Raw genomic sequence first — 26,134 nt, 5'->3', positions numbered from 1 at the left:
GGTGGGCGTGCGCATGTGCGGGTGTGTGTGTGTGTGTGTGGGTGTGTGTGTGTGCGGGTGTGTGTGGGTGTGTGTGTGTGTGTGTGAGAGAGAGAGCTCACGGAGGGAACTGACTCACAGATTCAGTAATTACACATGATTCTGACTAAACCCAGAGCAAATCTGTAGGAGATAAAGATACAGCAGAAGACTTCTATGGGGATCGTGAAGACACAGTGATGATAAGGAGGAGGAGGAGGAGGAGTAGCAGTGGGCAGTTAGGAGGAGGAGAAGGAGGAGGAAGAGGGAATCCATATGGGAAGGAGCAGCCCGCGGCTCCGCTGCAGTGAGACACAGAGACCGGAGGAGAGGACGAGGAGCCTCATTTCTGTCTGGAGATGAAAAAGTCTTTAATCACACACTGAGCTGTGGGACTTCATTCGGTGCCAGCATGTATTTTGGTATGTAAACGCAGCATTAAGCTTTTACTCTCAGGGGGTTTGAGGGGGATTATTTATTTTTTTTATTATTTTTTATTAAATCACAGCAGACTCACTTGTTGCATGCATTTTTAGATCTGCTGTCTGTTATCTGCCTGAAATACTCAATCAGATGTGGTGCTCATCGTTTGCAAATGTCAGTTCAGTCTTTATGTTCCACTTTAAGTGCAACACACAGAAATGTACAACCCAACAGTAGAAATTCGTAGGAACAAATGTCATTCAGAAAACATAGAGCCACAATGTTCTTGTTAATATCCTCAGCAGGATTTTACAAGTTGGTTGTATCGTGACAAGAAGTGTGGAAATCTACAAACTAACATTTTGTTTGGTTGGCTCATTCTGAATTAACATAATGAGCGTGTGATCGGGATTCTGTCGTCTCCTGTCCATGTTTGTGCATTTCATAACATCATTTCTTCTCTGTAAAGTAAATACCCAAGTACACACAATGCTACATGCACACACATGCGCGCCGTCAGCCAAAGGCAATCAGAGTAATGGCAGAGCGGATGGGTGTGTTGGCTGATTTTGATGATGACGATGATTAAACTTGCACCCTGGTCCTGATTCAAGCTGTAATCAAGCTGGGAGAACATGTAAACTGGAGGCTGGACAATCAGAAACACAAACAGGACGCTTATCACGCTGGACCCTCTGGACTGGTTCTGTGTGTGTGTGTGGGTGTGCGGGGGTGTGTGTGTATTTACAAACTTTCTGAGATTTTTATCAAATACTTTGTTTGATCATAGGGTTCGTTATCTAACTACTTGCCTGTGCCAGAGAGTTATTTTGATAAGACTTTAATAACTGAGCCTTTAAATTAAAAAAGAGAAGAAATGACTGAATCTACTCTAATGGAAGAAATGACAAACCTGTTCCTGAAATGTTCTGCAGGGATTGTCATCAGTCCAGTTTCACAAGTGTCCAAAATAGACAGTGTTGAATTAAAATGTAGTTTGCTGTGCACAAGCTATAAATCAGAGACATTTCTTGGATGAATCTTACCTTTGGTGAGCTCCTCCCTCTGCATCTCATGCCCAGATTTTTGTTGCTGCAAATAAAATAATGCTTTCACAATTCATACCCGTGTTTTTAACGAATCGGTAATCAGTGTGGAATAATCTGTGTTGGGTTTTACCCATTTGCATGTTGACATTTTCATGCGTGTTGCAATCTAGAGTGATTTTAATGCCAAGAAAAACAGATAATAACATATTTCTGCCTTTGTGTGTGTGTTTACAAATTGAATGATGGTTACATAAATCACACTAATACCTTGTCACACTGCTGTGCATCTGCTTTTAGTTTTAACTGTGTAGGATGACATGACACCAGAGGAAAAAGTGTTTCAGTATAGCCACACCCAAATTTAGCCTGACCTCTCAAGACTCATAGGATTAAAAATCTTTGGATAGTACTTATCTACATCCTTGAGAAGACTCATGTAGAATTTCATTCCCAGAGGGTTGGCTGATATGAAAATAAATGTACAAATAAGTACCACAAAATGTCAAAGCAAAAGTAACGTACCTAATTCTGATGCCCCAGAAAAGTGAGAACCTTTAATACCAGTAGACATGAACTATTCAGGACAGGAGGGATATGATGCTTCACAAAATCTCATCTTATTTCTTTGCATTTTTAGCTATGTATCAGGTTTTCAATATCACAGCATACAGGGCTAGGTATGTTTCAAAGCATCTCTATTCAGTGTGCAACAACCCAGTTAAAGTCGAACCAATGATTAAGACTTAATTTGATGCCAAATTAATGCTTAATTTGGCACCAAATAAAACCAGATGACCAGCAAATAAAACCAGATGAGGCTGGGAGTAAAACTAAACTTTAAACAAATAAAAACAAGACGATCCAGTTTTAGGTATGTTAGCTTTCGTTTGCCATCCTTCCAAACATGTTTGTTAAATTTGGTTTAGTTTAGGGGCACTGCCCAGACACCTGTACCTTTTGCTGATAATGCAGGAATCAGCTAATTGCAGCTGTAGTATTTATCTCTTTAGACCCTCATTTGTGTATCCCAGTAATTCCTACCAGAAACGGCAAAACTGAGCTGCGTTTTTAAATGTTATGGTGACAAAAAAGCACTGCTTTCATCTGCATATATTTTTCAAAACAGAATGGCAATGGACAATGTGAGCACTAATAATTTCATTGAACAAATCTTAGACACTCTATGTAACATTGGTTTACCCATTATTTTATCATTAAATGTGTAAATATTATTTTGTTTCATATTCAGTTGTTTACTTTTTAGTTTAGATTCCTTTTAAGGATTTTGTCCATACCCTGCTAAGCTGTACTTTAATCATCTTGCGATGACAGTCAAGATATCTTATTTATCTATTATCTCACATAATGTGACAAGAAGATATAGATTCCTTGTTATTAGACCTCTACACAGTAATGAAATTTTGGTCTCTAAAAACAACTTTTACAAAAGTAATAAGACTTTAAACATAAACTGCCTTGAAGGATTGCGCAGGTAGAGCAAATACGGTTTGTGGATTGTGCATAAGTGGATAAGAACGCAAAAACATAAAGCTTAAAGTTCAGCCTTTTCAAGTACATCTCCTCGTTTCTTTTCTCTTCCCACTTAGCTCTCGCCATTATCTTCATTTAAAACCGGTCACTTAATCTTTGCTGCTTCCCTTCTGTGTCTCAGGTAATGTGTGCCACAGTCCCCTGCCGTCGCTGGCTCGTCCCACGCTGGGCAGGACCCAGCCGTCCCCCGACCCCAAGGCCCTCCTCCCCTTCCATCTGCTGCCTGGATTCACCGACGTGAGTACCATCAGTCTCTGTGGGGTGGCGGCACCGGACTGTCACTGCACCAAATATTTTCTCTTCCCCTCCATCGAACCGGTTTTGTTTTTCCATTTTGCTTCCACCGGCAGAGTGAGAGTCGAAGGTTTAGTTTGTCTGCGTGGAGGTAAATGTTTAATATAAGCGCACTGCCTACACCTTTCCAAATATATCACCTGTGATGCAGAGAGCAGTGACATTTCCACACGACCTGGGGGGCGTCAGAGCTGCTTCCTTGGTATTCCTCATGCAGAGCGTTTCTCCGAGCTGTCTGCCTCCGTGTTTGTGAAGGGTGAAGGTGGAGGAAACGAATGCAGACCCGGTCCAGGCTCAGAGCAGAGGACCATGTTTCATATTTTAACGTAATCCTGCCTGCTTAAAATATCCATGAAATCCAGTTTTTTTTGGGGGGGGGAAATAGAGTATTAAACATGAAAACGTTTGCATTAAACCAGATTCTACGTCTGTTGGATTCCCAGTATTTGGCATACAGTCAGACGCTCAGATCCGACCCACAGGGAGATAAATGAAGGTTTTCACAGACACACTAATGTATGTATGTGTATTTTCCAAGCTGTCAGCATGCAGTGAGATATATTCATTTTGCACCTAGTTAGGTGAACAGTGTATATCTACTTTAACTATATTCTGGAAAAGCCAGTCTGCCTGGAAATAAGATATTTGTTTAGGTCTTAGCCCATTTCCGCTCTCTTACCTTCTCCTTTATCTCGTTTACTCTTGGAAGTCAATACATTTTGCACTTTGCCTCTTTATATCTCCTGTCTCATTCTCAATTCCCTCACTTTCAGACATTTCACCTCCCTCCTTATTTCTCCTTTAGTTTAGATATTTTTTCCTTTCTTCTACTTTAGTATGATAAATTGGCGTGAAGATAAGTTTTTTCTAACTTTTAATATCAGACTGACCAGTGATGTAATGCTAATACAACACATATATCTTTCTTAAAAATGCTTTTGTTGATTTTTTTTTTTTTTTTTTGCTGAACCCCATCTGACCTTTCGTTTGATTTCACCCCCAGCTTCTTTGAGGCTGCAGATTTGGGTACAAACACATCAGTCACATCAGTCACTGCAGTCTTTCATTTTGGTTTCTAGCTGTAATTTTAACTGGAACTTGTTTGTTTTGGTTTCTTTTTACAATTGTGTCACCGTAGGTATTTTCACTTCTACGACTGAAATCGAGAAATTTCTAAAATGTGTGAAAGAAAAAGCGTCAAACATGCTCCCCCTTTCATTTGGTTCCGACTCATAAAAGAAAAGTAAAAAAAAAAAAAAAACAGAGTTGACCTGCATATTTAAACACACGAGAGCCTCAACTGGAGAAATTGATTATTGATTTAACACAATCAGCAGAAATCATCAACTTTCTTGTACTAAAAGAGGAAACACAAAGAGTTAAACATGCTGTAAAAGAAAACCGAACATAAATTTTATAATCTCAAACAGCTGCAGTCACTTCTGACTGTTCGCTCCATGCTTTAGTGATCCATGACATGAACTGTGCTGTGTCTCTGTCTCTCACCTCTGGGTTATTGCTTCCCTTTAATCCAAGAATGCCATCGTTTCATAATCTGGAGCCAAAAAAGTGTTTCCAACTGGAAGCCTTGCAATAAGTCTCCTTAACACTGGTTTACTTCCCACAAAGTTTATCCCGATGTCCTGCTTAGAATAAATTTGTAGCAAAACTCTTTACTCCATTTTTTCATGTGTGCACATGTGGGTGTGCGTGAGTTGGCACAAACCTGACACCTATCCATTCAACATTAATAATGTCTTTTTTGCCAAGCAAAAGAATCCACCCTTCACATGTCAATCAAGGGAAACAGTGTAATGTTACTTTCTAAGTAAAGATATATAACCTGTATGAATGTGTTTCATCTCCCTTCTGGATTAAAGTCACTGAAGGCTAAAGCAGCAAAAGCAGAAGAACGAATGTCGTATTCCTTGAGTAAATTAATTTAAACTGAGTTGGCGTACAAGTGACCTCAGCCAGTGTGCATTTTTGCACGTCTTAAACTTTTATTCTTCCTTCAGTGAAGATGTCATGGGCGTCAGTGTGCCTGTATTGATGTGGAGGTTTTTCTTTGGTACACATTTGTTTTGAGTGCATTTGAGCTCTGATCCAGCTCTTACGTCGGCTTGTGTTTCTATTTTTCTTTTAGCTGGAACAAAAAATTGATTCCAAGAAAATTAGAATGTAATACTCTCAAAAAAGAAGAAAGAAACAACTAGTTCATGTCGGTTCAAGTCAGGAGTTCATGCACAGCTGTCATGGTGATCCGCAATAAACTGTGGACTATTTGTCATCATAAATCTTGGATCTTGATTATGATCCAGCTAAACAAAAAAAAGAAAGAAACAGTCTGCTTTGTTTCATTCAAAGAAATGTTTCAGCCTCAACCGGCTCCCTGGAGCTGAGCGCGTCTGACAAGCTGCCGCTGCTGAGTGTCAGAGAGTCTGCAGAAAGACTGAACTGATTGTAATTGATGCTGTGTGCTACGTGTGACCTCTTCATTCTGGGGATTTGTATTTGCAGGTGATGTGATTTCTGTGTGTGTTTTTGTGAGGGGGGGGAAAGGAGGAAATGAGTAAAAAGGGCGAGCTGACTTTGCCACAGGTGCTTGTAGGCTATGAAGAGCATGAAAGGAGTTGAGGGTAGGAGAGCGAGACCACTGGGATGCAAGAAGGTGACTTTAATCAGATGGAAGCTAAGGGAGGGTTTAGAGGTGAGCAGATGGAGAGGTGGAGTGGGAAACGTGTGATCAGAGGTGAAAGAGAACTGCAGGAGCTCTGATGTCCAGAAACACAAACACCACACCCACAGTTGCTTGAAATGTTTTCAAAGTAACATCCTGGATTCTTGTTGTCATACTTTGTTTTTTCAGGAGTAACACAAGAAATAATCTTCAAGTGGGAGAGAGAGAAAACAGTGGAGACAGATACGCATTCCAGTGCCGCTGCTGCTTATGAAAATCAAAAACAATCGGAAAGATTACACATACGCAGGCTCTGTTTTTCATGTCTGAAGAGGAATTTAGCTAAAATCCCTGCAGCTGTTCTCTGTTCCTGGAGCTAGCAGAACAACCTGATTGACCCGTACCAATGTCCAGTTTAAATAAATTCATGTTTTTTTTTTTTATTACAGTAGCATAGTTTCACATAGAAACGCTGTAAAAACAATGGGTGTATTTATTCAGCAGGGGTAAAGCCTCTCGAGAAACGACTGTTTAAAATAAAATCACTTGCTATAAAATGAATGCAACTTAATTTTTTTTAAAATCAACTTTCTCTTTTTCTGTTTAAGAAGTGACTTGACACAAAAACTGATTTCTCTTGGCACTTCTTCAAAATAAGACATACCATTTAAGGCAGATGTGTGTTTATCAGTCCTGGGAAATGATATTTGCCCCCACAGATTGCTTCTGTCGTTGTAAGATGGTCATGTTTAAAAATGTCACTATGAAACAAGATAACATAAGAGCCAGAAAATGTGAGTAAATATGGAAAAACAATTGGTCTAAGCCACATGTCTCAAACTCCAGTCCTCCAGGGCCGCTGTCCTGCAGTTTTTAGATGTGCCACAGATACAAACCGCTGGAGTGAAATGACTTAATGACCTCCTTCTTGTGTAGATCAGTTCTCCAGAGCCTTAATGACCTAATTATTCTGTTCAGGTGTGGTGCAGCAGTTGCAGGACAGTGGCCCTTGAGGACTGGAGTTTAACACCTCTGGTCTAAGCTAACCAATATCAGTGTTTGTGATTTGTAGATAACGACTCATCGAGATTTACTGTATTCATCATCCTGAGAAATTACCACTTCACCAATGACATTTCTCATGCATTTTCAGTTTTTTTTTTTTGGACTGGGGTTTATTATGATCATATATTTTAGTGATATTTTTGATTTTATCGATGTCATTAAGCTGGCCTTGCCTTGGCTTGTGAAACCGAACCGTTTATACAGTTAATTCATGATTTGACAGGGAGAGAAATTATGTTTTCTTAAAGGGACAGGTTGGTTTGGACAGCTTTTCTCCCTTAAAAATGAAATAGTCATTTGAAAACTGTTTACTTGAGTTATCTTTGTCTGGTGTGCAGAGTTATGCAATGACATTTAACTTTGACAAAAACGGAAGAAATCTGCTAAGGGCCAAATAGTATTTCACAACAATCCAGCAAGAACCTTGCTACTTGCCTGAACCAGCTCAAATCTCAAGTCAGAGCCATAAATAAAATGTTTAACAGCTGCGGCAGTAAAATACAAGGCAAGAAAATCTTTTTTTTAAATTTGGTACAAAAAGTACAGACGTGAGTACAAAAACATGATTGCAATAAAATATTAATTAATTTAAAGTTTCATACACATATTTGCCATCTCAATAAGTTTGGAACCTGTTATATAATAATGCTCAAGTTTTTTTTTTCTGCCTAATGGCTCATTTTACATCATTCAGGCCTGTTGTCGGGTTTTAGAAAAAGATTACTAATTTCCAGTAGTGCCTTGAGATGTTTAGATATTGACAAAAAGCGTAAACACAAACATTTGACAGAAAAATTCAAGAGATTTACTTGTGGAGTAAAAGAGCGATGATGAAAGAGCTGGAATTTCGTCATTAAGTTATTGATTTTCCGATGTTTGTAAAGCAACACAAACATTTCTACACAAATGTTCCTACTTTCTTCAAATTATAATTTCTTACACTGAAACAGACCTGAACCAGGAACTCCTGCAGATTTAAAAGGTTGCAGTAAAAAAAAGCTTGTTTTTTTTTAATGGCTTACAGAAGCTGTGGTCAGCACGGTTTCGTGGTGGTCCAAATGGACTCCAACCAAGTCATGAAGGAAAACAGTCTCTGGGCATCTTTAGACAATTTTAAATTAAGACCCAGATCTCTGAATATTATGTGGCCGTACTTTCTTTTGAAGCTTTACGAAGTATCTAGAATGAATTTGGCACATTGTGGCTGAACTATTTAGACTTGTTTTGCCATCTTGAGCTACCATACTCCACTTCTTTAGATCTATTTGATGCAATCTGGGCTGATTAGACTTGTGAAACACACTAAACGGAGGGCCATTTTACTCTGCTATGCCATACGTTTTTTATTTTATTTTTTAATTGCAATTTGTAATGAATTCCTGACACTAGTGCATCAGGATGTGGACAACTTCTAGCATACAGTTGTTTTCCTTCAATCTCTGTAGGACATTGTCCCTTGAGAGGAAATTTTGCTACTGGAAAAAATGAGATTCTGTAAACTTGCTTTTCCTCCTATAGGAGAAACGCTACTAATAGCAAAAAGGCTGGTTTTTATTAGTTTGTAATGGCATCCAGAGTGATGTTTCCATCAACAACAGCATAGGGGTGTTCAAATTTCCATCCTTACATGCAGTCCAATGGGCAGAGGACTCTTAAAATGAAGTTGAAGTGTGCAAGTATCTCACACTGAAGTTGAACTTTGTGATCTTGTACCTGGTAAAGTGCAATGAGAGTAATACAGCCGAGAGACTAAAATCTTTTGTCTTTCTTGTGAAACGCCCAAGAACATCAGTGAACAGTAACTTTCAGGTCTTCCTGGACTCGATAGGATTTAGGTCTTAACTTTGACTAGGTCATTCTATCGCAGAAACATGCTTTGATCTAAACTATTTCATTGTAATGAAACGGTTGGTGTCGTTCTCCAGCTGGACCTTCTATTCCAGACTCTCTTGCCTCCTCAGGTTTTCTTCTGTAGCTCTATTCACTATGTTATCAACTTCTCTGTTAAAGAAAATATTCTCATAGCATGATTATGCAAGGTGGGGATGGTCAGGGTGATTTTCAGGGTTGACTTTCTGCCACAAGTGGTGTTTTGCAGGCAAAATCTGAGCCTCCTGTTACCATGAGCCTATTGGCTGATTAACCTATAATCAGTGTGTTAGCTTGGAGCAGACAACATATAAAGAAATAATACTTAATAAGCTGCAACAACAATTAAATTTAAAGATAAAATGCATACATTTCGTCTCATAGATCAATGATTTTTTTTGTGTATTTTGCTCAGTTGTTACGTCTTTATGTGAAAATACAGCGATGATTTAGTTTTGTTTCAAAGATCTGAATTAATCTGTAGAGAATAAAGCAGCCAATAAATATTTGCTCATAATATAATTGTACTGCTACAGTTCATGTCTGAGTTTACTGTCATGTTTCAGTTACTTTACAAATCCAAGCCATGTGCTCAGGTATGTGAGTCACTAAAACTCATTGCCCCCTGCCGTTTTATATTAAGACCAAAACTGAGCTTCTTCACCACACCGTAAAGGTTACAGAAGGAGGGTTCAGTCTGGATGGCTTAGCTAAAGGCCGTTTCCTTAAATGAAGAGCCCACATACTTCAGTTTATTAAGGCTTTATGCAAAGAAAGGAGCGAGGCCTGAAAACGTGGCTCATGTTCTTCCGAACCAGACAACCCTGGTGACTAAAAGATGCTCCGTTTTAGCTTGTGCAGTTTGTTTTAGGTCCAGATGCAGGTGTTCTAGGGTGACAGTCAGAGGCTCTGACTGCTATTTATTTTGTGTATTTGGTGAATTAACACATTCTACCCACATTTATCGGCACCAAAGGTAAAGAAATGCAAATGAATCTTTTATTGCAGTAGCATAGTTTTTTAGGGGGGAGGGACTTAATTTAATAAATGAATGATTTTTACTAAATTGTTTGTTGTTACACTTTATGCCACCTCTGCTGCTAGTGTTTTTGCATCCAGTTCTTGCTGGTATGAGAGTACTTAATCTATTTTACGTCTCCTTGCGTTTCAATTACCACAGCATCCATTAAGGTATATTGATAGGGAGCATAACATGGTTTCCAGATATTTGTTGGTTGTTGTAGTCCAGGGCTGCATAGTGTCATGTAGCTCTTGGATTCAAATTTCAACTGGTTCTGATCTGCAAGCAGTGTACCTCCAGTCCAACAAAATTAGGGTTTAGATTGGTTAATTCTCTAAACTGACTATGCACAGATTGACAGGACAATGGGTGAAAGGATGAAAGTTCACTGAAACTCATCAGAGTTTGTTTTACTCTTCTGATTCAACCAGAAATCTTATCTAGTCTTATCTTACCAAACCAGCATTTTGGTGATGTCAAGATGCCACCAGTTCTCTATAAGTGAACCTCTAGAATATCTTTACTTTCTCTACCGTCATGTTCAGGATAAACTAAGGTCCACATCCAGCTTTCTTTATCACAGTTCCTGTTTAGTTCAGATTTTTTAATTCTTGCTCTGATTGTAAATATCAGTAGGTTATATTTAGTCAATTTTCTTGAAGCCATTTCTTGACTTATGAAGATTAACACAAATCATGTCTCTGCGTTACTTGATTGTAAATATAAAATGTTCTAGCTTACTTTCATGGAAATTCACAGTAGTGTTAATAAATGAGGGACTGGTGACTTTGTTAAAAAAAAATTGTATGTTTCTTTTCCTAGTGAATAAATCAATTCAAAGGCTGTATTGGATAAACCTTTCATGCAAGATTGTGCTCTTGGAATGCATTTATTTTAAGAGTTGTAACATCTTTATCAGGGAAAACTATTCTTATGGGCATTTGGATCAAATCAGATACATTTGTTGCCAAAGGACAGAAAGCTAAACATCATAGAAAGCATATTAAAAAGATTTATGTGAACATGCTGATGCACATTTCTTTCAGCACACTAAAAAGGTGAGAAACTGAGAACAGACTGACCTGCTGTAAATCTAATCTTCTCGGTTTATTGACTGCCGAGTTTTAAGCTTAAAGGTGTTGGACATTGAATAAATGTAATGTGCAAAGTGCAATTTTGCATATGATGTGCGATGTTATAGATGCTAATGTGCTAATTATGGATTTTTTTTATTCCACATTTCCTAAAAGGATCATATAACAGCAAATAAAAAGTGTTTATATCATCCTTCCTGCAACATGAGTCGGATTTTAAGCATTTATTATCTGTTGCAGCAGATGGATCATCTCCACAAAGCTCTGATTAGCCCATGCTTCGGGTTAACTTCACCCCTGAAGAGGAAGCCCGGCTCCTGCGGCGTTTGCCGAGTGAGATTCAACTCTGAGGTGGGTGGTGTCTCAAGGGAAACGTTCACTTTAAGCTGTTACTCGTGTGCCGTCTTTTGCTTTTTCACACACACCCTTTTTATGACAGTTGAACGGCTGAAGAGACCTGCCCTTGATTCAAGGCTGTTTGACTGGATCCGAGGACGTTTAGCTGCCTTATGCAATGTCTGATTGACTGAGGAAAACATCTAATGTCTCCCTTTCAAAAGAAAGCTTTTGTAAAAATCAACCAGACATTTTAGGGGGATTTAGAGGTCACGAACTGCAGAATTTTAGGAATTAAGGTGTAAAACTTAGAAAGCTGTTACAATATGACATCTTTTACCCATAATTTACAACTAGAGTTGATAATAGCAAAGGTTACTGCATATTTGTTGAACAGTCTTAAGAAACTTTTAAAACTGCAGTATGTAACTTATAATTTTTTTTTCTTTTTTTACATTTGTTAGACCTGTCACTATGTCATCCCAGTATATTATAGTTTGACAGATAATCTGTGGAAAAAAACAAGCTCCTCTGCCTACTCTCTAACTACAAAATATACGGCTCAAAATAAGAAATATAATGCTTGTCAGAAATGACCAGTCAGAACCAGGAGGAAATCTTAGCGCTGTCGATCATGCTCATGTAGTCAATGCTCACATTCTCCCCCTTGCTCGCTGCTACGCTACAACTTCTCTGAGCCTGCCACGATTGCTCAGCGCACACATGAGTATGACTGACAACGCTTCCTCATGGTTCTTATTGGTTGTTATTGAGTGGAAGTCATGAATTTCTGCAGATGGTAATAGTAGCATTGAGAGAAGGCAGAGGAGTTTGAGTTTTTTTCACAGATTGTAGGCCTTATACTCGCATGACAAAGTGACAGTTTTGACAAATAAAAAACATCTTTAAAAAAAAATAAAAGTTACATACTGCAGCTTTAATCAAAATTCAATGAATTTTACTGTGACTTTTAGAGCACTAAGTGAAGAAGTAGCCTCTGTGAAGACCAATGAACCGAAGCAGTTATGGAGAAGTTTAAAACAATGTCAAGGTTATAAAACAATATCCTAAACTTTGAATATCTCACGGAGCTCTTCCTAATCCATCATCTGACATCACAAAGAGTAAAAATGGCACAAGTGCAAAACTACCAAGAGCTGGACATCAATCTAAGCCGACTAGCAGAGCAAGGAGGACATAATTAAAGAAGCAGCAAAGAGGCCTGTGGTACCGCTAGCTGCAGAGGTCCACAGCTCATGAAGGAGAATCTGTTTGCTGTTCGGCGACTGGCTCTGAACTGCACAAAGCTTTCTTTTAGTGAAGAGTAAAAATAAGGAATCCCTAAGAAGTCCCGTTCGCAGTTTGTCACAATGTAGATGACACAGCAAATAAATGAAAGAAGGCGATCTGGTTAGATGAAACCAAAGCTAAACCTACCAAAGAGTGTGTGTGAAAGAAATCTAACACTGCCCATCACCCTAAACACCACCCCCACCATTAAACATAGAGAAGGCAGCATCATGCTGTGATAATGTTTTTCTGCAGTGATGCTGGTCAGAATTGACGGGGAAATGAATGGTTGTAAATTCAGGAGATTCCTGGAAGAAAACATTTTAGAGGCTGCAAAAGATTGGGGTGGAGGTTCACCCTCCAGCAAGACAGCAACTCCCAACACGCAGACAGATTTACACTGGAATGGTATAAAACAAACCATATTTATTTCCTGAAATATCTTAGTGAAGTCTAAATCAAATTGAGAATCTGTGACTTGAAAATTTATGTTCACAGAAAGTCTCTCTCCACATGGACTGTGCTTGAGCCATAGTGTAATGGAAAATATTACATAAAAAACTTTCAGGCTTTTATGTGCAACACCAGTAGAAACACTCCCTGAAAGATTTGCAGCTGTAAATTTAGCAAAACCTGGTTCTATTGTACCAGGGGGGTGAAAATAAAAAGACGCCACAGTTTTCCGTAAAAAAAAAAAAAAACATCGAATCCCTGTTTTATTGTCCTTCCTGCATTCTAACATTGAAGTGTGTAGCTGTAAGCTGATAAAAAAAAAATGTCAAGGGGCATTAATACTTTTGCAAGTCCCTGTACTTGTAACCTAGTTTCTGCATGTTATGTGACTACGGGAGCGAAGGATTCCTCATGTAAAGTGTTGCAATGTGAAAGGATCTGTGCTGGTTCTGCTTACTTTTATGTTTTCTCTCACAACATACAGGCTCAGGCGTCCTCTCACTACAGCGGCACGAGGCACGCGAAAAGACTCAAAGCTCTGGACGCCCCAGATTCAAAGATCAAGACCTTCGAACCGGTCACCAAGGAAACCACATCACAAATCCTCTCGTCATCCTGCTCACAGCCCTCTGGCTCTGACACAACATCAGAAGGTGTGTCTGAAGGCAGGCACGCTCCTCTGTGCTTTTGTGTATGTGCGTATGGACTTCACTTATATCGCAGAGTTAGATATATGAACATACAGCTTGAACCTTCTCTTCTCAGTCACGACTTTAACTCTTTGATGTGAGAATCCTCCTGCTGCGTTGGGTTGCACAGCGAGCAGATTAAAGGTTGAGCATTATCCTCTCCTCCTTCTTCATGTCTACATTTTCTGACCTCATTCAGTGGCCTCCTGAGATCAAAAGCACATTGAAAAATGCTTTGAATGCGATCTGTGGGCAGCTGTACAGTGCGCCTGTAGCGTATGTGCATCTGGAGGCATGTCGGCATTACTGTGGAGGTGTGTCGAAAGCATTAATCGCTTTCCAGCATATGTGTGTGTTGTTTTGGTTTTCTTGCCCATGCTAATGCCTTTGTGTAGGTGTTGAGAAACAAAAGCAATAGGTTTCACCAGGCTTAAGAACGAGAAAGATCCTGCATCCATTCCTAACCCCACAAAAGTAGTTTTTGATGTTTGAGAATGAATGAAAGAACCTTTTCAGGCTGGAGTTTGCTTTAGGTTGAGCGCTTGAATATCTAGACAAAGGGAGATCAGTGAGAGCAAATAAAAACCCACTCAGCTAGGCTGGGCTAATCATAGTTAATAGCATTGAGTGATTCTGTTAAATCAGCCTGTGCTCCTCGAGGACCAGGTTAGGTTCTCACTGAAGATAACAGAGCCAACTAATCTGTATGTAGAACTGTCAATTAAAGAGCTTGCAGACAGATCCAAAGGGAAATAATTGAGTGTTGCGCGACAAGAGAAGTTGATAAGACTCATAATCTCCTTTTGCCCGGTGAGTTTTTAGCTTTCGTCTGGAAAGAAAAAGTTGATTGACGTCTCAGGGAACTGTCAGAGACCGTTAATTTTAAAGACAACGAGGATGAGTTCATGGATACATGAACAGCAAGTCAATTAAAGCATCAGCCAAATCCTTAAATCTGGACTTAGAAAATGACTATTATACTCAGGTTAAAGATGTAACATATTATGATATACCATATAACTTTCCAATCAACCACTCTTCCATATTTATCAACCAGTTACATTTCTAGAGACGAGGATTTTAATTTATTTGACTTATTCAAAGACAACGAGACAATGACCAAGAGCTACTAATCAAATGAAACTACAAATTTACTATTGATCGTAGATGATCTGTTCATCCATTCCGACTTATCATGTTGCCGATTTCCAAAAGCAAATGGGTAAATGGCATATCTGGGTAGGTCACCAGTCCAACACAGAGCAAACACAGGACAAACAACCATACATGCTCACGCCTAATGACAGCTTAGAGAGACCAGTTAACCTAAATGTTGTTTTTGGACCAAGGAAGGAAGCCGGAGAACTGGAGAGAATCTACATACAGTACAGACCAAAAGTTTGGACACAACTGTGTGTCCAAACTTTTGGTCCGTATTCAGTACAGACCAAAAGTTTGGACACACCTTCTCATTGAATTCAATGAGAAAGTGTGTCCAAACCTTTGGTCCGTATTGAGTACAGACCAAAAGTTTGGACACACAGTTGTGTCCAAACATTTGGTCTGTACTGTATGTACAGGGAGAACATGCAAACTCCATGCGGAAAGATCCCGGCCAGCGCAGAATCAGTGCTGCCAGATCTGTGCAGCCTCTACTATTAATCACAGCTGTTTTGCATGTTTTTGCTTGCACATATATACTTATTTAGGGAGTTTTCAGCCAAACACAAACAAAATGAGCTGAATTTCAACATTAAAGCTGTGCACAGGCTGAATCTATGCATCTTTTATAGATCAAAACTTCACACATCCTTCTTCTCCTTCTGGATCATATTCTTTATGACCAGATGATCACTTTTTAAAAACTCCATCACTTTCCAGATCTTTTTTTTTTTTTTTTACCATGATCAAGGTGTCACTTTAATAAGGAGTGAAGGGTTAGGGTGTTGCTGGAAAAGGACACTAAGCAGTTTGAGGAGACAAACCTATTTCCACACAAAAATCAGTGTTTAATCAAAAATTAATAACACACTAAAAGAGATATAAAACTTGAAACAGTTTCTTCACCCAAACAAAGTCACTTCTAGTATTAATGTCTTATTTTAACATGATATACTTACTATAAATACCCCATAGTCTCTCAAATCTAAAACCATTTATCATAATTTACTCACAAAAAAAGATATCACCCATAATCTTATCAGATACATTTTGATTTTCATGCAAGTTCACACTGTTTTAATAAACTTACATGAAACATGATGTGGGATTTCAGCTTGTTCTTCGTTCAGATCCAAAGTGTTAAATCTTGACATTAGTGTGGAGTTTTTTTTGTAAAGTATTTTTTCTGCTGTATGGGTGTTTGATGGCCAGTGTGTGTCTCAGCGTCATCTCACACTTCTTTATGCGTCATCTATTTCCTTTTAAGCCATCTCTTTGAGTAACCATGTCTCTTCTCTTGAATTTCTCTGATTTTAGACCCCTCGGCCCCAAACTCTGCTTCAGACACAACATCGTTAAGTAGCGGTCTCGCTGAAACAACAAAAGAACCCACCAACCACTCCCTGCCAGCCAGTCCGAGTACAGCTGAGAAAGATGGCGAAGCCGAGACCCCAGATCAAGAGACAGAGGAAGAGAAAGCGAAACGACTTCTCTACTGCTCCCTCTGCAAGGTGGCTGTGAACTCTGCCTCTCAGCTCCAGGCTCACAACAGCGGTAAGAAACAGTGAGTGTGTCGTCAAGCACTTCCTTTGTGCGTCGTGTTTGAGCCTTTGCTAACATTACGCCATGTGTGCTCAGGTACTAAGCACAAAACGATGCTTGAGGCCCGAAGCGGCGATGGAGCCATTAAGTCTTTTCCCAGGATAGGAGTCAAATCTAAGATGGCCGCTCCGTCTGAGCCGTCAACTGGACTCCAAAACAAAACTTTTCATTGTGAGATCTGTGACGTGCATGTCAACTCTGAGACTCAGCTCAAACAGGTGAGCTGTGCTGCATGAAGACTTAATGTGGAGGCCAATTTTACACGTTCCAGCTTTAATCACTTTTTAATGAGTAACTTCTGGGCTGCCTGGTGCAATAAAACTGCAACACAAGCAAACAGGTGTGAAGGTGTTGTGGGATTTTGGTGCTTGAATATTATGCAAAACATGTCAAACAATAACATGACATGTTTCATCATATTATTGTTTGACAATAATATGGCAGACATTGATATATTTGACATATTAATATGTCAAAACATATATCTAGATGACTTAATTTTTTTAATTATTAAGTGCTTGCCACTTATTTGCAAAGTTATATATATATATATAAAAAAACTTTAAAGGAATAAAACATCAAAGGGTTTAAACAAAACCAGGAAGGGAGATTTCTTTGCAGATGAAAAGGCACTGGACTGAAAAACTCAGTTTATCCAGGGGAACTCATTGGCTTTTGCCTTGGGGAAAAAATAAAGCTTCTTATTTACGTTTAATTTTGAAGTTTTTGTCCACAGTGCCTTGCATATGAAATGTTTGGGGATTTTTATTTTAAACAAGTAAAGTCACTTCTGTGACTTTAAAAAGTGATTAAGATAATGTGATTATGTTGCATCAAAGGTACTTTTTTCCCCCCTTTTTTTTAACTCATCACTATAGAAAGAATTAGTATGCTTTTATGATATGTGGAACAAAGGTTCTGGTGTTTTTTTTTACTGATCATACTGTAGAGTACAACCTTCAAATGAAGTACCAGACGTCAGAGATCACGGTTTATCAGACTTCTTTTGCATAGACTCTAAAGCTTTAAAAAGGTCAGCTGTCTCCCGCATTTGCTATTCACACAGTTCAACAACTTCATCTCATTTCCCATCATGAATTGCAGTTATGTATGAGGATATGTGGGACTCTGCATATTTTATTCCAAATCACAGTGGGTACATCTCACACCTGTCGATGCAGGTGAGTTAAAATCGCTGAACTCCCAAGATAATGAGCACAAAGCTACTGAGCCTTTTCTATTTCAGTGAGCATTTGTGTCTGACGCTGTCCTCTCTGTTCGTGATGTGACTACATAGTGTTGGTGTCCATACCTAACTGTTGCAAAGTTAACTTTGGCCAGGTGCTCATGAATATTTAACGGCTCGCTGCTGATTTTATACCACGCAAGTAGCAGCCATCTGTTTGTTCTGGTCAGTCAAATCAAAAGGACCTTCAAATCTGCCCATTTTTATATATATACAGTACAGACCAAAAGTTTGGACACACCTTCTAATTCAATGGGTTTTCTTTATTTTCATGACTATTTATAAGGCAAGAAATCCCACTTTTTAACCTGACAGGGCACACCTATGAAGTGAAAACCATTTCAGGTGACTACCTCTTGAAGCTCATCAAGAAAATGCAGAGTGTGTGCAAAGCAGTAATCACAGCAAAAGGTTGCTACTTTGAAGAAACTAGAATATAAGGGGTATTTTCAGTTGTTTTACACTGTTTTGTTTAGTGCATATTTCCACATGTGTTATTCATAGTTTTGATGCCTTCAGTGTGAATCTACAATGTCAATAGTTATGAAAATAAAGGAAACTCATTGAATTAAAAGGTGTGTCCAAACTTTTGGTCTGTACTGTATATATGATAAAAACAAAATGTGTTTTTTATTTTCCTTTATGTCATTTGGACAAATTATTCATCTTTTGAAACAAAGAAAGCTGCTCCCATTTTTTTCCTTTTCATCTTCACTTTTACACTCTTGCTGTGTCTGTCTGGATGCAATTTGCTGTACGTTTTATCTTTCCGTCTTCTGCTCCAGCACATCAGCAGCAGAAGACACAAGGACAGAGCAGCAGGTAAACCAGCCAAACCAAAGTTCAGCCCCTACGCTCCCACTCAGCGACTCCAAAGTCTCCAGGCAGTGAGTACTGTTCTGTCTCAGTGTTGTTGTTCTTTTCTCTCATCGTTGGGTTTGCGTACAAGAGTATATTCTCAGGGGCCTTTTCTAGGAAGGAAACTCCCTGCACCCAGTGAACTAAAATGTCAGCTATAAAAACAGTTTCACAGAGGTGAGACAGTTTTTCGCCTCCGTATGGCTTTGATGTTTGAAATTATTCAGGATGAATAAATGCAGCATGTTCAACAATTATTGATAAATGTGTAACGGGCCTTAAAATAAATCATTCCTTGATTGCAGAAGCCCAATTTCACACCAAAAAATTTAGAAAATCCAACCTTTAATTTGAGTACATCTATTCAGTCACCATTTCCACCACAACCTCATCTATCCTAGCTGTAAGCCGATCTAATTACAGCATTAGCTGATTTATTTTTTTTGCTGTTTTAATTGAGCAGATTGTTTACAAGCTCTTTAAATATGACTCTATTACTTCATATTGTCCCAGGATATTAATATGAGGTGAAATTGAGGTCACTCTTTATAACATGACAAACAGTAAAGCATAGCAGTCTAGTGAGGCACGAGTACATTTATCTCGGAAAGCAGCGTAGAGTAAAAACATATACCTTGCCATCAGCCACACACACAGAAGGATGGCAGGGGGCTTGCTGTATGAAAACAACAGAAAAGATTGGGAAGTATTGAATGGAGGCCATTTAAAGTTTTCTGTATGCCAGCCAGAGGCTTACTATGAAAAAGTATTTTCTGTTTTACCACCAAAAACAAGAACATGTGAAACTTGCAAAACACTCCTGCGACTTCAGCTGGAACCATGTGGTTGGTTCAGATCAAACTAAGGTTGAAGTTTTTGACAACAAACTCTCTGGGTGTCTTGTTTTGTGCCGGTGGAGGACGCAAACGCAAACAGGAAGGAGGCAGAATCGTTTTAAAGTGAATTTAAAAGAGAAGAAATTAACTTAAATGTACAAATGACACACAGCAGGAAACAAACAAGGACCAACAGGCGAGGCATAGTTGTGACAAGAGACTAGAATCAAAGAAACCAAACATGGAGGAGGGGGGATAGTGGAGTGATCAACAGGTGAGTCTCATTAACTAAATTAGCAACAGCTATGGGACCAGAGGTGGGACAATGAATAGAGGGGTATTGAAGGAAAATGGCTAAAATGGCCACAGTAAAATTTCCCTCACTCATCCTTTTCAGTGTGAAGTAGTGATACTGCAATTAAGGAGGAAATTTTTAAAGGCACGGTGCCAAGGAGAGCCCGGGGTGCTGTTCATGACTCTGCTGATACCAATCTGAAAGTATTTATAGGAGAAGAAAAGAACCTGATGGTAGGTTTTTTTGTGTGCTTCTTCCTCAGATAAGACTAACTCTGCGAAAAAACCAAGACTTGAGCAAACCTCTCGCCTCCTGTGTCCTACATCGTCAATTATCAATTGCCGCTGCTGCTCTACCACCGCTGGCACCCTTCTCCTTCCAAACCGCAACAAACTCAAGTCACGCCCTGTTTCATGGTCAACCTCTCCCCCAGGCTCTGCTTCATCCAGCCACTGGACCCATCTGTTCGCCTCACACATCAGTTCTGTTTTCCCCCTTCTGACCACATCGGTATCTCAGCCAGCTTTGAGCTACAACAAGAACGAAGTCCCTCGATCCTAACCAGATCTGCCAGAAGACAGCACTCCCTGTTCTCAGCAAACCAACGGTGTGTCTAGAACCACAGAGGAATGGTTGCAGACACAAGAAAAAACAAAAAATATGTCATGACTCGAGGAGATAAAAAAAAAAAAAGTGAAACAGTAAAAAGAAGAGGTAATTTTTGGCGTGCTGTGGTGGCGCAGGGGGTTGGCACGCCCCACGTTTGGAGGCCTTAGTCCTCGACGGGGACGTCGCGGGTTCGCCTCCCGGTCCCGACGACCTTTGCCGCATGTCTTCCCCCCTCTTCTTACCCCCCTTCCTGTCTGCCTACTGTAGAAAAAATACGAGCCACTAGCGCCGCAAAAACTCTTCGGAGAAAAAAAAAGGAAAAAAAAAAAAAGAGGTAATTTTAGAGATGCTGTGGTGTTTGAATTTGTGCAGGTGCTAATGAAGCTGTCGCAGGTTTGCAGTATGTGGAACAGGATGCATTATGGCCTACTTGTTGAATGACAAAAATTTTAACAGCTGGGTATTTTGCAGCTATACAAATACAGTATAACTGTATACTGTATTTGTAACTGTATACTGTATTTGTATAGCCCAAACGTTTGGGCGGGCGCCTGAGTCACAATTAATGTCGTTAATGTAAAGACATTTTTATTTTTTGTTTGACTTTTTTGAACCACTTTTCCATTTAAACTAACAAAACTAAAATACTGAAGTATTCGCTCTTCATGGTGACAACTTGCACTTTGGTGAGCATTACAACTATTAAACACTGGCAAAAAGCTATGTTTTTGTATGCTCTTCATTATTTCAGTTTTAACCATTTTGAAGCAAGAAAACGACTCCCAGAAACGCCTTGCTACAACTGACATTCACATGCAGTTATTCAAATGTCTTGTTCAAGTTAAGAAGTAGCTGCTATTACAGGCTTGTAGATTGTGGTTTGTAAGAAAACTCTTCTAAATTTGCATTCACTGGCTATTCTTTAATCTTTTATCCAAGAAATTTGTAACATTACTTAACAGAAGTAATGTTACATTAACAGTACTTTAATGTTAAAGTAACATTAAAGTACTTTAACATGGAAGTTTCTCAGCTCAATTAGACTCCATTTAGTTGTTAGGGTTACAAAAATCCAAAATATCCTTTAAAATACAGCGCTATCCTATGATTGCTGTAACAAATGTATTTAGACAAGGAACACTCTTTGTTTCATAGCTTCAAGCAAATCTGTTTATAGATGGTATAGTCACAGGTAGAACTAATGCATTACATGAAAACCCTCATCAAAGATGAAAAAATCGCTTAAGTCTGAGGAAACAAATCTTTGCTGCACAAAAAAATGCACAATATTTTAACATGTTATCAGTTTAATTTCTTAAAAGAATAAAATTACAAAAGACCCCTTGATGAATATCTGTTTTTGATATATATATTTTGATATATTCATTCAACAAACTTATTGTCTTCGTTCTTTCTTTCAGTTTTCGGAAGTTAGCAACCATAGTGAGGAGTTTATTGCCATTAGGAAGCCAAAACGTTTCCATGGCGCTCCTTCTCTTCTTCCCAAATATGACTCACCAACATTGATGAAAAATGTATTAAAAGTTGCAGACTTAACTCTTCTTCCGCTTGCATGGGAGGAAATGTTAACTGTGGTTGCCCAAATCTTTGCATGCCACTGTAAACATAATGCCACTCAGAGTACTGTTTTTTTTTTTTTTGTTGTTGTTTTTTTAAACAGGTGCTGTGGATTACATTTAGGAGTGATTGCAGATGGTTTCTATTTTGCCTTACTTTAGGCAAAAAGCATTTTCATTGATTAAAGTGACTTTAGAACAAATCAAATGCTCCAATATGCCCCATTCACTGAAAATTACAAAAACAAAATTGTATCAGCATAAGTAGTCACACATCTGCTTGCCATAGGGATATTGGCCTCATTAAAAAAAGCTGCAATGAAACATTGCTTCATTGTTTGATTGTTTTTTATCTGACTATGTGTACGCCTAAAATATTGCCAGAAACTCTTGACAGACCAAGACCCCGTCAGACATTGCCTCCTTCAAAACACATAGTCTGTTGCTTTCTGACTCACAATTAAATACAGTTGATCCTCCTTTGTTTTTACCAGCATTCAAGAAATCTCCTGTTTTTTGGTCTGTGTTCAGGTATTTTTCCCCAAAAACAAAATAAAGTACCTATTCAAGTTCAAGTTTAAGAGCTTCCTTACATGCGTGTCCCTAAAGCTACATTCTCTGCAGTAAATCACTGCTGGAATGTTCTGCCTGATCTTAATGGTTGTCTCTGATGAAGCTTACATCACTGTAGCTCTGAGCAATGTTTTAGTGAGTTTCAAGAAAAAGACATTTTTAAAGCAGTTGGATGAAATTGATGAGTTAGTACAAGCTCCAGGGCTTTAGTGAGGAGGATGTGGACCTCCTCGCTATAATTTTCTTTTTTTAACAGAGTGGCAGAAAAGGGCTTCCATAATTATCTACATGAAAATACAATAAATTAATACACACCACCTTACGTGGGCCTGTGAGGGTTTTTTTTGGAAGTGTATAAAATACAGCATTTGCAAAGTATTCACTCGAAAATAATAAAGAAAAGAAAAAAGTTCACTGGGTTCTCCGCTGCCCGTGTAAACCTGTGCTAAAGCACAGGACAGATGAGCATTGACATGAAATGTGAAAGCTGAAAATGTACCTACTCTAAATAATGGCGTACTATACCTTTTCAGAGGTCAGAAGCTGGGTCACTGCCTTTCACTCAACTTTCCATGACCCCTCACTCTTTCTTCTTGTTTTTGTCATTCAGCAGCTAACTGAAGCCAAACTGGATTAATGAGCTCCGTATTATTTACTTCTGTGTGCTGCAGACACTCCAAAGTAAACGCCTCTGCCTAGCTAAGGTCCACCCAGTCGCTGCATCCCGATTCTCCAAGCTGTCACAGCGGTCATTGTTGTTATGATAATGACTTATCTTGCCTGATGGTTGTGAACATCTGTGTGTGGGATGCTCAATTCTCCGCAGGCCGATGGAATTCAGACCTCCGCTGGCCCCTCAACTCCTTGGCTCCTTCACTCCCCAGCCTTCACTCCTTCTTCTCCTGCACCTTTTGTCATCTTTCTCTGGTTAGCTCACAACACATCTACGCTCAGCTCTCCACTCTGTCTCTCACCGCATCATCAAACTCATGGCAGAGAAAAATACACGCATAAACATGTGTCAGCATTACAGAAGCCTAGTCTGGCATCCAGGGAATTTTTCTGCCTCTGTTGTACCTGGAGAGACTACAAAGGCGGACGTAGCTGCTTTTTTTTTGCCGTGAGAGAGGGCAACTTTGCTTGCTGTTCACATAAAAAACGATTGTTATAAGCTCCCAGCCTGACTACGCGGGGATTTTGACTTCTCTGTGCAGTATTTTATTCCAAATCGTAAAGCAAGCTTTTTCATGGGTGATTGCAGCGACACAGTGAGAATGAGGGAAAACAAGATCTCCGTAAACTAAGGGACATGGCGAGTTGAAAATATCTGGAAAACGATCATTATGAGGCACTACTTAAAATAATCGCAGCAAAGACAGTTAAAAACCATTGAAATTGAAAAGAATAATTAGAAAAATCGTGACACTTGCAATTACATTTTGATGAGTTTCAAAGCTTTTAAACCATTCTAGCTCTAATTTGCATAACTTTAGCTCCCGATGAGTTCAAAAAGCTTCTCACTCGAACTATTAGAGCCTTTTTTTCAGATTGATAGTGTTTTGAGTCAATGTTTTTTTACTACAGAAGAACTACTCCAGAATGTGCTGTAGTTTACTGTACCGCATAACAATGAAAGATATCTTTGTATTTGCCTGCAGCATAAGCCCACCACATGACATGACCTCCCTTCTTCTTTATAGTTACCTAGAGACACTCTGACTTTAAATTCAGCATCTATTTTCAGGGACAAAGTTTTTCTTGTATCTGCTGTTCTTGTCTTTGTTTTGATGACTTTTTTTTATTATTATTATCACAGCTTTTGGAGCACAGGGCTGGCCCTGGCCACTTTGGTGTCCAAAGCGAGATTTTATGTTGCTACCTAGATTGTTATGAAATCACTGCCTCTGACTCATTCACTTAAATCTGCAATCAGTAATCAGTCTGTTAAAAGGAGCCACGTCTGTGTTGTTCTTTACCAGAATATAGATGAAGGAGGAGGTCCCAGGCAAATACGAGTGAGACGCACAATCAATAAAATCAGTTGTTGATGTTTATAATACAATAAAAAAGATTTTCACACTGAATGTTTCCAAAAGGTTTAGCAGCTGAACAATCACTTGGTCTCCTTTCAGTCTCTCTCAGGTCTAAACAGACCTGAGAGCATCTGTGTGGTCGACCTTTTGTTCTGTGAAATATTTCATCTGTTTCTCCTTATAAAGTCTCTTTACCTTCTGCTCACTTACAGTAAAGTCAGACTTTCACCTGCGCTCGCCTCGTGTTTGTGAGCCAGTGTAGCTTGGCTGCGTTTTGAGAAAAGAAAACTTCTGCCTTAAACCAGATAATGATAACTTAAAAAATAAAACATTCACAGTAAGCATTGATCGCTGTTTAAACAGGCAAGTCTCTGCTCATGTTTTTTTTTATATTTTGAAAAGATTAAAACATAAAATTCAACATTAGAAGCTTTCAGAGATGTACAGTCTAAAGCTACACAAAGGTTGGCATTTCACCAGATGAACCAACGTATGTCCTGCTGCTTGTGTTTCCCCAGCTGCGAAGACAAAACAGGTAAAGAAAATCTTCAAGCATTATCTGTCCTGGTCAACACATTGCAAAGCACCCAAGGAAGTAAAATTTCATACACTCCATTTATTGCCAAAGTGTGGGTATTCATTGCTCCTATGGCACCAGACGGGATTTGTTAAGACCCTGTGAGGTTCTTTGGCGCTGCAGGAGACCACTGCATTGGGCATGGCATGGAGCAGCAGATCAGTAAAATAGAGGGGGAGAAGTTGGCTGTGAAGTAAATGGCGCAGCAGGGTGTTTAAGAGCAAACTGGAAAGCATAATGGCCATGCTGCTACCCACAGAGAGCCAATTGTGTGTCTGGGGCTCAGTGCTACTGTCACTTGGGCTGAAACGGATGTGATGGCTAACGTAGGTTCCTTCACTTACATTTGTGACACTGTGACTTGAAAAGCCCACGTCTTTACAGTAAATCCAGAGCTGATGTACATTCAGAGGGAGTTGAGAGAAATGTATGAGGTCTCACGAAAGAATCCGTATTCCTGCAGTGTTTGGTACACAAACTTTGACGTGTTTTATTGGAATTGGATGTAGTCGACCAAAACAAGTCAAAAAAACTTGATGTGTTTTTTCAAAGAAAATCTGAAAATTCTGGTGTAAATATATACAGCATTTCTTCGCCCCTTTAATCCGATTCCTTCAAACAAAACATGATTCAGTCAAGTACCTTCATAAGTCGCCCAATTTGCATATAGTAAGGACTTTGTGGATAAAAGAAATCAGTAGTGGAAAACAATGTGAAATTATGTTCCAAGTTTTGAAAACCTGGCACAGCACGATTTAATCCATCATCTCATAATGGGAAACATGCAACTGAAACATGATCTACCACCTAAACTGACAGGCCTTTTAAGAAGAGCATTAATCAGAGAAGCAGTCAAAAATACCTATGGTAACTCTGGAGAAGCTGCAGAGAGTCATTGCTCAGGTGAGAGAACCGGTGCACAGGACAACTATTAG

The 26,134-nt window shown here is 39.1% G+C and overlaps 1 protein-coding gene across 4 annotated transcripts; it reads left to right on the top strand.

Moving 5' to 3' along the window:
* Positions 1–147: 147 nt before the first annotated feature.
* LOC116731472 (zinc finger protein 385D-like) lies at positions 148–20,538 on the top strand. 4 transcript variants are annotated; one of them, XM_032581228.1, is made up of 8 exons: positions 148–440; positions 3,163–3,278; positions 11,308–11,415; positions 13,628–13,796; positions 16,311–16,547; positions 16,632–16,813; positions 18,627–18,728; positions 20,093–20,538. In XM_032581228.1, exons 1-8 carry the CDS (start codon positions 431–433, stop codon positions 20,330–20,332), a joined length of 1,164 nt encoding a protein of 387 aa, XP_032437119.1. In that variant the 5' UTR covers positions 148–430; the 3' UTR covers positions 20,333–20,538. The 4 variants fall into 4 exon arrangements, with proteins under 4 accessions (XP_032437119.1, XP_032437117.1, XP_032437121.1 ...); XM_032581226.1 differs by having other exon boundaries at positions 11,305–11,415; XM_032581230.1 differs by lacking the exon at positions 3,163–3,278 and having other exon boundaries at positions 149–440.
* The last annotated feature ends 5,596 nt before the right edge of the window (positions 20,539–26,134 follow it).

This window comes from Xiphophorus hellerii, chromosome 13 (genome assembly GCF_003331165.1).
Source record: "Xiphophorus hellerii strain 12219 chromosome 13, Xiphophorus_hellerii-4.1, whole genome shotgun sequence".
In the NCBI taxonomy this organism is placed as follows: Eukaryota; Metazoa; Chordata; class Actinopteri; order Cyprinodontiformes; family Poeciliidae; genus Xiphophorus; species Xiphophorus hellerii.
Note: the sequence above shows the minus strand (reverse complement) of the source record. Positions and strands in the feature narration are given on the sequence as shown.

Coding starts and splice junctions, on each gene's coding strand:
- LOC116731472 (XM_032581226.1), top strand. Junction 3,279..11,304: donor TGCTGCCTGGATTCACCGAC/GTGAGTACCATC, acceptor TATCTGTTGCAG/CAGATGGATCATCTCCACAA. Junction 16,548..16,631: donor GCTCCAGGCTCACAACAGCG/GTAAGAAACAGT, acceptor ATGTGTGCTCAG/GTACTAAGCACAAAACGATG.